Raw genomic sequence first — 14,556 nt, forward strand, 5'->3', positions numbered from 1 at the left:
TAAGACTACATTTAAAAAATGTAGGCAGTATAGCTACTAAAAATGTCATTTATGCATTTAACATGCTGGCAAAATTAAAATTTCTGTCTACTTAAATTCATTTCTATGATTACAAGGTAATTCTTGTAATTCCCAAATGCTTTTGAAAATTACTACCTCTCATAGAAAATCTGGGTATTTCTATGTAATGAAACCACTGGAGAAATCATAGAGAAGATGCAACATATTAACATGAAGTAAATACTAGAGATAGTATTTAAAAGGCACACAAATACTTCAAACACATACAGTTTCAAATCTTTATTGTTTTAAAATTCTACATGTCTTTTACAATTACAATAATTTGTTACTTAAATGACTCTTGTATGGTTAATGTACAATGAGTTTTTTTCCTGAAACTCAACCATGAAATACAATTTCATCAATATGATTTTTCTAAATAGATTAATACAAGACTTCTGCTTTGTTGGGAAGAACAAGTGCTTCACCTTGAATAAACAGCACAGGTGTCTTCCCTTCAGAATCTGTGTGATCAATCCATCGAAAGTGCTTTTGAAGATTGCAGATCTAACTGTGACTGATTTTCAAAATCAGTCCATCAAATTACAAGGGTTTTTTTAACATTAAAGAGCATTTTCATGTAATGAAACAAGCTGCAGTAGTTATTTTTATTCATCTACTGAGGCAAACTCATGTTGAAGAAAAATTATATGATTATCTGCATGCAATGAACACTCTCTTTAAATAGTGGATGAATTTTACACATATAAAGAATCTGTTAAAGAGTGCAAGTACTTTGATAATGATTTCACAAAAGGACATATGCTGGTAATAATGGTAACTAACATTTAACATCTAAATACAAGCTAATGTATATTTAACAGGCAATTAACATGGCAAACAAACCATGTTTCATGTGGTTGCCCTTAGAGAAAATGAACTCATTTGGTCCACACTCTTAAAGTTATCTGGGTAAAAAAATTGAAGCAGTTAGGGCCAGAGTTTTTGATGCATTTCTAAAATGTCACCTGTTAAAAAGTAAAAGCAGTACATCAATGACGTATCTTGTCACATGACCTCAGTATAAAAAGATGGCCTGGTATTTGGAGCGATGAACGAGCACTGAAGGACAAGTCAAAAAAGAATGGAGACAGAATGAACTAAAACTTTGCTGTGTTATACTTTCTTGTTCCATGGTACTGCTTTCACTCTGTAGAATTTTGTACCCAAAGGAACTTTGAATCTGTTTTGTGCCTACAAAAAAAGAATAAAAAAATTAAAATGTGGAATTATTCTACTGGTTTTTGTACTTGTAAGCTCAAACTGATTCCCACTACTCAGTATTCAGGAGACCCTTAGGAGTCTGGAAGGGCTCTGGACAATGTGGATACAAATACCCAACCCACTGCTCATTCAACTCTTCTGGTTCCCCTACTCTTGCTATTCACTGTCTCAAAAGAAAAGCAGGAATAGCAGAACTTAGGACAATTTTCATCTAACTTCTTATGCAGAGAGAATCTGTCATAACTGTTAAAAATACTAAAATATACTTTTTTCTCTATTAATCACAGATGATTTCTCATTACTATTTTCTTACCTTTTTTGCCTGGCAATACTCCTTTTCCATCACTTTTCCTAGCACCCACGGTCTCCTAGATGCACCCGATGCTAAAGAGAAAAGGTATGTAATATTTTGGATAAGCAAGTACAGGTACCAGGATATTACATTATATTTTCATTAAAAGCAGATTTTTTTTTAACAGTTTAAATAAACAAACATTAAGTAAGATCAGATTTAAATGCAACATTTTGGTGGCTCTTAGCAGAATAACTTGCAGTACCTAGGCCAACACCAATTTTAACCTATCACAAATACAACCTATCACAAGTGTTCTGATATTTCACTTTCCCCACTTCCCTGATGCAGGAATAGAATCAAGACAGTTTCCTGAAGCAGTGAGACAGAGACAAATGTGTCTCTCAGGCAGTTGTTAGGTATTGGTATTTGTTTTATCTGCAGTTTTCTTAGATTTGTGATTAACTCTATTCAGCAATTGGTAAGGACCAGAGCAAGCCAAGTCCATTTGAAAACAGGTCAGTGAATTAAGGACTCACTCAGTAACATACAAACTGACATGGCTTTTATCTTATGTATGTCAAAAACCAGTAAGAAAAGTCTACCATATTTCACACAGCTATGTATGCACTACTAATGCCATGGGTCAGAATATATTACATCTGGAAGTAAGACAGGCATTTTCCCCTCAGGTTTCACAGATGACAGCAGACTCACAATCCAGTTAGGGCTTAGTGGTCTTCTGGAGAATACAGTTATTCAAGATCTATCATCTTTTATCATAACTGCAATCTACAATGAGTCTGCTCAGGGAAATTATCTGACAGCATGTGACATGCAATAACACAGAAACCTTCACTGGTAAGTTAGGATTAATACAAATTTTCTTTTGATGCATATTCTAAGATGTTTTTACAAAGTTCGGAGCACAGGTGGGTTTTCAAAATACACAATTGTTTAAAGACATTTCCATTAATCCACTTCATGTAGAGCCCATGGTTTAGTGCAAAGCATTGTTATTTTTCCTCATTTAAAAATATTTCAATTTTGCTAAGTTTAGATAGCTGCCAAAAAAAAACCCAACAAAAAGCCTTGAAAATTATGGGACAAAAAAAAGTAAATGTGTCATCAACTTGAGCATAAAGAAATACTGGAAGTCTTCTCTGAAAATATTATAATAAATACAATTTTAATTTGGTAATATGAGCAAAAATATTGATTGCAAATTCCCATATACTGTTGTCTACATTTTTTTATTTATTACTTATGCTGAGTAGTTAAAGCAGCCTGATGGGAATGTTAACATACTCTGTGTGTGTACCAAATAGGCAGATTCTCCCTCTTTTTCTTTTTCCCCACAGCTTACTTTGAAGATGCAGACATTTTTTCCCAGTTTTCCAAGATATTAACATCTATATAAATTTTTAATTAAAAATGTTCTGCTTTGAAAAATATTTTGCACCAGAACAAGTAGCAAAAGCTACAAAGATAGCGGACAACTATTACATGCTTCTTGTATTTATCACATACATATAAAAATCACTTAGTGTTAGAAAGTTAAGACTGTTAGTTGTAAGAGGAGATAATAATTAGAAAAAAATCTGACACTTACCACACTCACCTGGTTTGAGATCCAGTGCAGCAAGGGACTCTGAGTGCAAGAAATATAAGGTTGGACTAACAGTAAACAACACGTAGTTGTCATGCCTTTCATCCAAGATTATGAGTACCAAATCGCCAACCTGAAAACTAGGGGAAAAAGGAAAATCACAGAAACTTGACTAAACAAACAGCACAGAAGCTTAAAGCTACATTTATTCCCCATGTATTGCATGAGACAGACTAGGTTGAAGAGCAGCAGACATTTCCACGTGCTATGCCAACTCATATACATTTCCTATTTTCTGAGGACAACAAAAGCAGGCTACCTTTAAAAAGTGTTTTTGAAATGTTCTACACCCATCAGCTCTTCTCAAATTCTTTTTCTCAAAATAACTTTCTATTTTTCTTTAAAACACAATCAGAAATACCTAACTAGATGCCAATGTTTCAATTTTGTACTATTTTTTTTCCACTGGTACTTAAGGTAATCATCACTGTAGTGGTGTTTACAAACATTTTTTTTTGTTTTAAACTGAAAAAAATATGAACACAGAAAAATACAGCAAGAACATTCATGCAGCTTCCAATCTTAAAATTCTAAGCACACAAGACAAATAAGGAATGAAGTGTTTACCTTTGATAAAATGATGAAAAACCAAAGAAACACTGTGGTAACTGTACATAAAACATTTTAAAATTCCACTTTTCTGACACCAGGGAACACAAAAACCAAGTTCTCATGCAAAGTTTCAACTACAGAATTCAGAGAGCAACTTCTGTCTCCAAACTTCTTGTTTCACGGTGTAAAGTGTTGCGAGTAAATTATTTACCCATTAATGAAATGAAATCTAAATTAGCTACAAATTAAGCATTAGATCACAAGGGAGCTCTAGGAATAAATATTACTACTCCTCTGAGGATAAGGGAGGAAGTGCAAAGAAAGTGAAAAACCTCTCCATAGAAGGAGACTACAGATACAAAGACAATCAAATGAGTAAATCTAGAGAAATTTAGGTCATCATCTTTAAAGTTCATTTTTGGATTAAATAAACAATACTCCAAACTTTTCTGCCTAGACTTACTATGAAGACAAGCTGTATTGACTTAAAAACATCTCTACTGGACAGATGAATTCTTCTGTCATACCGTTTTCCTCCTCAAAATCTACCAAGACACTTGGGACAATTTTCAGATGCTACAGGGAAAAAAATTGTTCTTCACATCCTGATCTTGTTACATCAAAAATGAAAACTGGTGTAATTCACAAAACATTAATAGAAAAATCTGTGCAGATTCTCTCTTTCTCCAAAGATTATTTTTATATTATTCAAGAAATATATAAGCCTAATATTAATTGAAAGTTGTCTGTAGCTTTTACATTTTACAAGAATACTTCTTTTTCCAGCAACAATTCTAAATGAAGCTGCTAACAGATTGATGCTACAGCATCATTATGTTTTAGCAAACAAAAAAGTAGTCTAAAAAAAGCCTCAGAGAATGCTAGAAATCCTACGGAGTATGGAATTCAAGAAAGTCACTGACAGAGAATTCAAAAAGGCCATTTCATTGTTTATAAAAAGGTTTTAGAAAATTTGATTTATGCTCAGCTGGGACTGTTCAATAGCTGATGGCTAAATTACAGTGATCTATGCATCCTTTCACCACAAAGCAAGAACAGCAGAAGTATAACATTAACTATACACTTATGTTATTGCAAGCATATCCATCTATACATATGAAAATTAACATGTACTTACTCTCTAATTGCTATTTTTTCAGAATGTCTTGAGGATACTGATGACATGCTTTGAGACATCTATAAAAAGAGACAAGCTATTAAGTAAAAAGAGAATAGCTATTAAGCTATTAAGTACATACTTCCTATTAAGCAAGCTATGGTGAAATGTACATTGCAGGTAAGAGCATGGCAAGATGATTTTTCATTGATTTCAAACAGTGCCTAGTCGTGCAGATTTTATACTCACTCAGAAAACCCATCATACTTTTGTGATCCTGTTCTGTAGTGGGTTTGGTTGCTTGTGGTTCGGTTTTGGTTTTTATTATTGTACTTTTTTTTAATGGCTACCTTTGATTATAAATGTTCCAGCATAACTAACTTCTTCCTCATTATTTAAAACTGGGAAGAGCTTTTCATATCAGTGCCAGTGAAGATTTACTCTAGGCATACACAAGACTTATCATAAATGTGTCCATTCTAACAGAGAAGTCACTGGCACCAGAGAAGACTGATGAGAACACCACAGATTAAACATGTTTATTACAATTAAACTCTAGATGTTGAGCTTAAGATAGTCTCTCAGTTTTTTTACAGTCACAAAATCTCAAGTTTATTGTAATCAACAGGGCAGCACTCCCTGGAACAAAACTGGAGTCAGATTTACTAAGACCAAACAAAGGTTCAATTCTGTAAGGTCTTGGGCATAAGAATTATCTCCTATATGTATATTTGCTTTTAATTCCGTTTAAATTAATAAATTACTGGCACATGGAACAACTTCAATAGGATAAACTAGACCTAAAAATAAACATAAGTACACACAAGCTTTCTACAAGAACTGTGATAACAAGAAATGACAACGGGTAATTAATGCTACTTCTATCTCCAAAGGAACACCTATTCCCTGGGCAGGCAAGTAGCTGGGGAAGCTGCTCAGATATAAATGTATCAGTACCATCACCCTCTGGTAACCTCCATACAACAGACAATTCATAATTGCTCCACAGAAACTCTGACTAGAGCTCCTGCAGTTTTTCCATCCATTCCTACTTCCTGGACCATTTATACATGCTATTCAAATCTAGATTGCTCACACTTGAAGTTCAGCATGTGATTTTTCAGCTGTAACTCAGATATTGTTCCCTACAGCGAATTTCCTTCCTATTGTCAATCTTGCCCCCTGCCTTCCCCAGAGGCAGTACCAGTCTGTTTTTATATGAGCCTGTAGCCTATTCACAGCTCATTTTCCTAATTTCTTCAAAGAATGGGTCCAAATTGAATGCAGTGCATCACAGAATGCTCTCAAATTCTGATGACACCTTCAGTGGTTTTCTTTATAGGATCCAACTTCAGATTTTATTATTTTTAAATTTCTTTAGAGGTTACCTTTCTTCCTTGAAAAGGCTGCAGCTATCATGAAATTTGTAAAATTTGTTTAGACTGTTCACAGAAGAGTTTGAGAGTTCTCTTCAGATATACAGACCAGATATATTCTTGTTATTCCTTTCAAACTGGATTAAGTGTTAAATGAAAACACAAAATAGCTTGATTTCTGTAGTTTTCCTTAACTTCTAACTTAAAGAAAAACAGAACAAACTAGAATGTTGACAATAATTACATTAAAACCTAGTAAGGAATGTTGTAATAATACAATTGTAATAGCCTTTATACAGAAAAAATTGTTCCCTTTCTCAATAACTCATTTACTGTAACAGAAATCCTGTAATAACATCCCATGTATTAAAAGGAGCTCCTTTTTGTTCCTTGTAGAAGTAGCCCACAAGTTTTTCTGCAAAAACCAATGACCTATGAAGATTTTGTTTTTCACACATAATGCCTCTGAGTTCCTTATCTGAAGTACTTCAATAGAAATAAACATGGGTATTGAAGTGTTGATGTATATCTCAAGTTTAGAAGTGCATTTAAAAGGAAGGGGAAAGGGAGAGAAGGATGAAGGGACAAATACTAAAAACTCACTAGTAAAAAATCATTTTATAAGTAAGGAATTGAAATGATATGACATTCCATTTAGAAGTCAAATTTGAATTGCTTTAGAGACCAAAGAACCACCAATTTCTCCTACATGGCTTTGTATTAACCATAACAAGAATAATCCTCTATTTGTACCACACACAGTGTTTCTTCCATTTTATTTTAATCTAATATGACAAGAGATCAAGGGTTTGATTCAGGAAATCTACAGAGAGGTTTACAAAACTGTGTAGGTGTATTTTGAGTTTTATTGTAAAAACTACACTTAAATTCTGTGTATTTCACTGACATTCGGAATTAAAAATAATCCTTGAAAAAATATACTTTTAGATGTCTTGCAATCTTTCCTTACACCTGGTATGAAGTCTAACTTCCCACTACAGAAGTATCAGTTCCTACCAAACTTTTAGGTACCACCAGTCACTTAAAGAAAGTGTGATCTCCATAGCCAGTCCAACCAAAGGATGTGCCTGTTTCCTATACACACAGGAATTTTTTTAAGACTTAAAATTGAGACCTGCTAGCATGGACAAAAAGGGAATAAATAAAAGGAGAGAATTTATACTACAGGAATCAAGGGCACTCTGTCACTAAATTATTTTTCCTTCCATAGGCATTTACTGTAGCATTTCATATGGTGTCTGCCTGCATTTCCAGCTACTAGGCAGAATTACAGTTTCACACCTTACTAAGGCAGGTGCAGTTTTCCCAAAACAATCTGTTAGTTATTGTTAACACTCCCAACTATGCTTAAAGTGTAGGTATATTTGTACTCATGTAAACTGGCCTTGAATCTACTGCTGCTGAAAGCTGAGTCATGGTGCCCTGGAAATTACCACCCACTACCCCAACTCTGGATGGTCTGTGCTCTTTGGGAAGAAGTCACTTCTCAGTCCTGTGAATCTTCTTCCATGAGAAGACTAAGCTCATGTAACCTCTCAAAGGTTATCAGGTTCCCTATTCACCACTTGCCTTAACACTTTAAATATTTTTTAAATTAATAAAAAAATACTAGATATTAACAAACTTTAACATTTTTAAGCTTTTCTTACTTTTTCATGCGGCTTAAAAAATGGATTGCACAAATACTTACCAATCTTTGATTTAATCTCTTATTTTCCTCTTCTTTCAACTGCAAAGTCTAAAAGAAAAACTTAATCTGATTAACTGGATATTATCCTTCATATAGTACAAACTTTTTTTTTTTTAAAGTTCTGATATGACTAGAGCCCAACTACTTGTACAATACTACATCCTTCAGTTCTAAAACAATTATCAAAGCATCTTTTGAACGAAGACATGCAAAAAACCCCTTGAAGTCTAGGAATTATCCTAGTGCTACAAACTTTCATGCTATGATTGTACCTGCATAGTCATATTTCTCTTTCAGTTAGAAAAACATGTAAATGATAGAACAGCAAAAGAAATGTAATATATTATTATGTTATAGGTTCTACCCATGACAAATCCTTTGCAATCAAATGACAGAAAAAAGCATGTACGTGGTCATAGTCAGAAACACCCAGGCAGTTGCTTCATACAGTGTCACAATCCATTAACAGAAAGCATTCCTGTTCTTTATTTGGTTCCAGTTTTTAGTCCAAGTGATCCTAAAAAGTTGGAAGCTAATGATACCTTTTTTTATTTAAAAAAAAAAAAGGTCAACTTCAAAGACAACTGAGATGAAGTTAGATATGACTAGCCAGTTAAAAATTACTAGAATCTGAGATACTCCAGCATAACTACTAGAGGTTAATCTCACATTTTACCAAGAATACAGCCTATGAGGAAAAGTTACCCATTTTTATGAGAAAGTGGCAAATCAATCTTAAATCCTGTCCAGCTGTTTTGTATTTCTTAATTAGGAAAAGGAGTTCTAACTTTTTCTCTCTATAAATTCTCTGTATCAATGATCTGTCATTCCTAAAAAGAGTGACAGATCAGTCACTTGTACCAAAGCCCACATAAACATAACAAGGATAGGCCAAGAGTAATGTTTTAATAGTTATCTTGAATTATTTCAGTGAATAACAGTGATCCAAAAGTACAATGAAAAAAAGATTCCCTGAAATCATATTGATAATCTCTGCAGACACTATGATGCATCAGAGCATATAATGGACCACAGCACAACTTCACATGTACATACTTTTAAATGCTTAGTCAGAAGTACTTAACCTCACAAACGAACAATCTACTCACTCTTTCTAGCAACATTATCCTCTGCTTTTCTTCAGACATATGAACATTTTCACTAAAAGAGAAAGAAAATGGACAGGTTAAAAACTAACCTTTTTTTAATAATCAAAAATTGTCTTTTCCACACCGACCTGTTATCTTCACTCAGCGGAGAGTGTTATATATCTGCTAGCACAGAAGAAACATCATAGAAAGACCCTTAGGAATCAGCGTCGACATTTCTGAATGGGGTTTTGGATTTTTTTCTTCCTTTTCTTTAAACCAAAGAGGTTCTTTGTCGCAACAAGCCAGTGAATTTTCAGCCACTGATTAGTTTATTAAGCTACATCAGGGCATTTCTTCATATTTTGCATTGTTTTCAAGACACCAGGATGAAAGATATAGCCCCACATGCTTTGACAGTTAATCCCTGATATTGCAGTTCAGCTCCATCATGTCCCATTTTCCTGGTCTGTAGCTCAAAAGCTGCTGGGGAGTATTCCGAAGTGCCCTGGTATACTCTCTGGTAGAGACACTAATGTCAACTTGCTACTTGTTGCCTTTCATCTGTGGGATAAACTGAGTACTGGAGCATGATAAAATAAATGCTAACATCCCAAGTAATTGCTTAAGAACATAAACAGTAATTCCTAAAACAGTTATAATGTACTTTAAAAGCAGTTTAAATAGGGAAGAAACAACGATTTTCTAGTCCAAACCGATTTGGTTGAGAAAACAGACAAGTTTCGGGATGAAACGTGCTATAAATCCAATCAAAATTATCAGAAAACTAACAGATTAGAAATAAACAAACCATACTAATCATTACTTCATTTCAGTTAAAAGGCTGTTTAGCTCTCATGCAATAGGAAGCAGTCAACAGAAACCTGTGAAAGTTTCTGTCTAATCATACATTGGGTCATCATTTTTTTGTTCACAAGCTCACCTTAAATTTTTTCTGTACATCTGTTTTGAGAGTGCAGGGCTATAATGATTACTATAAGAAGCTCTTTTTTAAAATATGGGGTACTTCCTGGTTTTATTATCAGAGCAAGTTTAGCTTGGCAAGGACAAGTTTTCATCTTTACTTCTACAAAGCTGTTAAGTGCTCTGGGTATGTGATTCTGGGTTAGGCAGCATTGGTTGTGATGCACACTGACTAAAGTCAATGTAAGTACATCTAACTATTTTGCTCTTGTCCTCTGATAAAAACCTTGCTCCTCTTGTGTGGTTGCCAGTCAGGTTTCTTACTTCTGTGAAAGGTATGGAGGAGAAGCCTGGGGTTCTCTACAATGCTAGTGGCATGAAAGGGAGACACTGTTCAAATATATGTCAGTAAAATGCAGCCTCCCAGTTCATTCACCATTACAATTTTCCTTCTGTTTGACTTAAGTTTTGAATACTTAGGTATATTCTTTTACATCATGATTGTGGAGCCAAGTTTCACCTTGAAGCTGCATACTTGAAAGTCATCAAACCCACACATTCCTAATGATTGTGACACCACAACTGCATGTCCATGTATGTTTGAAAGAATATTTTCAGGAAGAGCATCAAAGGCAGGAGAGTTAAACACGCTCATCTGTACTTCACACTGCCCAAGAGCACCCATTTCCACAACAAGAGCATGCTTTATTTCTACTCTAATGCTCCATACTTACTGCACAGCCATCATACTGGTTTCCATTGTGGAATCCATTCTCCCCTCAGTCCCAAAGTCAGCAACCAATCTCTCTGTGTCTGTGGGCACATCAGCTGCACAGGCTCCACAAGCTTCTGATGCTGCTGCCAAGTAGGTTGATGGAGAAAAATTACTACTTCTCAGTTTATTAACTTCTTCTTCAAGTTTCTTCTTCTCTTCAAGTAAGCGAGCTCTATCTTCAGAAAGTGTTTCAATCAAATCTATGACACAAATAAACGGAATTTCTTTTAATTACAGCAGCACTAAGGACCAAAACCAATCTGCAAAGAATGGAACAGTCCTATTAGAAAAGATGAAACTTCTTCAGAACTTTGCTTACCCTTATCTTTCTCTTGCTGTTGTGTAAGCACTTTTAATTTGTCACTAAGATCATTAATTATGTTTTCTTTTTTCATTTTCTCTCTTGCCAGAACAGTGTTAAAGTTGGTCTGAAAACAGAGAGGTAGTATTACTGAAACAAGGAACGTACTGCAAAAATGTAATGCAAGATAGTACAAAAAGACAGCATGCATTTCAGTTTTCTACAATAGAAGAAGAAATCAACTTTTTTACTTAATGCTTTGGTGAAGAAATAAAATGCCAGTACATTTTATTTTTATGTATTTCTTTAAATTTTTTTGGTAATAATTTTATTTTTAACCCTCTCATTCCCTCAAGCCTGATACATACAAGTAGTACAGTAAGAAATAATTTAAAAAACCATAAGTTGGTTCAAAGATTTTTCTTTAATATTTTTTATTCTAGTTAATGTAAATCACTTGAGCATTCTATATTTAAAACAGTTACTTGAAGGCTTTGTAATATTAAGATAAAGCTGAACTGCATCCAGATGTGTTACATAAAATGAAAAAGAAAAATACCATTACCAATACACTATAAACTGAATTAAAAATACATTTCAAGTCATGCATTAATTCTTCAGTGAACAATTAATTATTGCAAAAGATACACAGGAATCCTGGTTAATAGCTTGAATAGGTGAACATAAGAAGTGGCCAGCATAGCCATCAGTACCAGTCAAAAAAAATCTTTCCAGTTCTTCAGTCCTTCTACTGATCATTGTGCCCTTTAACTCTTAGGGTGCTGCTGAAGAGACAGACAACACCCACTAACAACCATCTACTAAAAGGATATTTCAAATTACTTTTAATTCTTCTGTGACTTTGAAGATTCTCTTGATATATGCCTATCACCCCTTAAAATGCAAACTATTTGGTGGGCTACACAACTTACATAGGGCACAGCAGCCTTTGTTATGTCTGCATAACAAAACTCTGTTATATACATATATATAACATATATACATACATATAACTTTGTTATATGTCTACATAACAAAAGCGTAACTGACACCTCTAAGGAAACTTCTCAGAGAAAAAAAAACAAAACCCAAAAAAGACAAAGGCAAGACTAAATAGACAAAGTATTCAGTAATCAGCAGAGGCAGCAAAGTAAACTGTCAGCACTGACTGATACACCCTTTTTCTGGGTTTGGGGTATTTGTTTGCTTTGGCTGGGGTCTTTTTTGGGGTTGTTCATTGTTTGTTTTTTTTTTTTTAAGAAGTTCCAGCTTTCCTTGGAATTTGCTGTCAATGCCTCAGAACCTTCCCTTCCATGCTCTGCTCCAGAAGAATGCTATTAGATAATGAGGAAAATGGAATACTAAGGAATAATGGAAAAATAAATTGAATTATTACCAATCTAGGAAAAAATTTCCTATTAGATCTACTATGTAAGGCTAACTTCAGCATTAATGCTTGTAGCCCAATTGCAGTAAGACCCCTTTATTTATAGCCATCTGCAATTTTGTGTTCCCTACTCCCTGCATCAAGTGATTCACTGCATTCATTCACCAAGCTGGCTGATCACCACCCTTGTCTCTTTGTCCTTATTTGATCCTACCACAGCTACAGTAAGGAGAAGTGCTTAAAACAGAAAATCCTTTCTCAGTGTTTAAATGCAACAAGGCTGCAGATAATAGCTGTTACTAACAGATTTAATTTAAGAACTTGAGACTACTCTGCAGAAACTAAGAGGCTCAAGATGTTTTGAAAGGAAAAAATGTGTGGATACAGATGTAAAATAATAATCCAGAGTAATGTGATTTTTCATCAAGATAAGGACTACACAGTGGCTTTAAATTTATTACGTAAAATGCAACATACATTGTTTGAACCTCAAAATACAATATGTTTATGCTTTGAACCTCAAAACACCACCTGTCCATGGTAATAAACTTTAAAAGCCAGTGAAATACTAATTGATTCCAGATCAATTAGTATTTCAAATAATTAATTTAGTGTTGTCCACAAATTTTTTAATACCTGGTCTCTTCCTGCAGTTAAAGAAATGAATGAATATAGATTCCAAGCACTTAAGCAAGAGAAGTCACAAAACCTGAATCTGTATTGACAGTTGTTTGGCAATTGGGTTCACCTTCTGGTTTTGTTTTTTTTTTTTTTCCAGAGGAGTTTTTTTGTTTGTTTCTTTGTTGTATTTTTTTTTCCTTAATGCTTAAATGTTTGATCACATTAACACATCATATCCTGGCTTCAGATAATCACACAAGTTTAGAATGTGTAAGTGTTACAGAGCAAAAGAGAAAACCGTACTCTAACTTCAAAGCAGCAAAAGAATGCAATTGTCCTGAGAGCAAAAATAATTAAAAAAAAAATCAGCTTTACCTGCTGCTCTGCAGTGAGTGATGTTCTGATGTTCTGCATTTCTTCATTCTTTCTTTTCTCTTGTTCTTCAAGTTGCTCTAAGAACTTCATTTTTTCTTCCTGAAGCTTCTCCTGAAGTTCAGCGACTAAGTTTGATTCAGCAGATGATTGAGCAGGAGGACTTAAAAGAAAATGTTTAGGCTTTAAATGTGCAGCAAATACCAAGCCCCACAACATATGAAATAAACACACACACAAGTCAGACGTTCATTTTGAGACATTATTTCTGAAATATTTAATAAATACTATACTACAATTAAACCCTTACTAACTTCAGTTCTACTTTTTAATCATGAGCATCTCACCAATTCTTACTCAGGCTTTCTCTCTTTTTAGCATAGCATGCTGGCTCTAATTTTGAAGTTTTGTGGTGGGGGAGGACTTTTGTTTATACTTTTAGTAATGTAACAAAGTCAGGAAAGTGGTAAAAAGAAACTATCAACTTCACAAAGATATTTAGTATGTCAAAATGGAAAGCCTTCAGAAATATCACATAAGGAAAATAATTCACCAGAAATCTGATGCTAAGGAATCCAGATATGAAACTCAAAACTCTGGATTGCAGAATCTGGAGGACAGCAGTGATGATCGTAAAGGAAGGAAACCATCAACAGTGAAAGGCATGAAAATGACCTTACATGGCTTTTGAAACAATGTTACATAAGCCAAGTATTTCTCACCACTGGAGCAAAAACTAACTAAACTCTTCTGTGCTTTGGCTTGAGTTATCAAGAATGCCTCTGAAGAACTTCAGAATAGAGAAACCCTCTTGTTGGGCAACAATTGTGAAAAATTGTATTATTTTAAGTTTCTATTATTTATCTGCACCAGAATCATATTTAAACCATATTGATATTACAACTAATCATATTTAAACCCAAAGCTCTTAGCTGAACTAAACCAAAGCAGAAATCATCTGCCGCTCAGATGGATTGCCTGGACTACTGCTTGCAAATGTCAGTCAAGTAAAAGATATTGCTGCTCTGCAAAGGATGCTAGCACATTAGCAGTTTTCATACCTCATCACTGTACCAGGTTTAAATAT

At 34.2% G+C, this 14,556-nt stretch overlaps 1 protein-coding gene across 2 annotated transcripts in view; it reads right to left on the reverse strand.

The window, feature by feature from the left end:
- Positions 1 to 275: 275 nt before the first annotated feature.
- The window catches only part of RB1CC1 (RB1 inducible coiled-coil 1), a 65,979-nt gene continuing 51,698 nt past the window's right edge, over positions 276 to 14,556 (reverse strand). The window contains exons 16-24 of one of the 2 annotated variants that reach the window (XM_074550997.1): positions 13,473 to 13,632; positions 11,108 to 11,216; positions 10,748 to 10,988; positions 9,111 to 9,162; positions 8,002 to 8,049; positions 4,936 to 4,994; positions 3,198 to 3,325; positions 1,598 to 1,668; positions 276 to 1,254 (exon numbers count right to left, since the gene is read on the reverse strand). In XM_074550997.1, the coding sequence (XP_074407098.1) occupies positions 1,177 to 1,254; positions 1,598 to 1,668; positions 3,198 to 3,325; positions 4,936 to 4,994; positions 8,002 to 8,049; positions 9,111 to 9,162; positions 10,748 to 10,988; positions 11,108 to 11,216; positions 13,473 to 13,632 (946 nt within the window). In that variant the 3' untranslated portion in view covers positions 276 to 1,176. Of the gene's footprint in view, positions 1,255 to 1,597; positions 1,669 to 3,188; positions 3,326 to 4,935; positions 4,995 to 8,001; positions 8,050 to 9,110; positions 9,163 to 10,747; positions 10,989 to 11,107; positions 11,217 to 13,472; positions 13,633 to 14,556 lie in introns of both variants that reach the window. The other variant, XM_074550992.1, reaches the window with a different exon arrangement.

The sequence above is a fragment of the Zonotrichia albicollis genome, chromosome 1 (genome assembly GCF_047830755.1).
Source record: "Zonotrichia albicollis isolate bZonAlb1 chromosome 1, bZonAlb1.hap1, whole genome shotgun sequence".
NCBI classification, from domain to species: domain Eukaryota; kingdom Metazoa; phylum Chordata; class Aves; order Passeriformes; family Passerellidae; genus Zonotrichia; species Zonotrichia albicollis.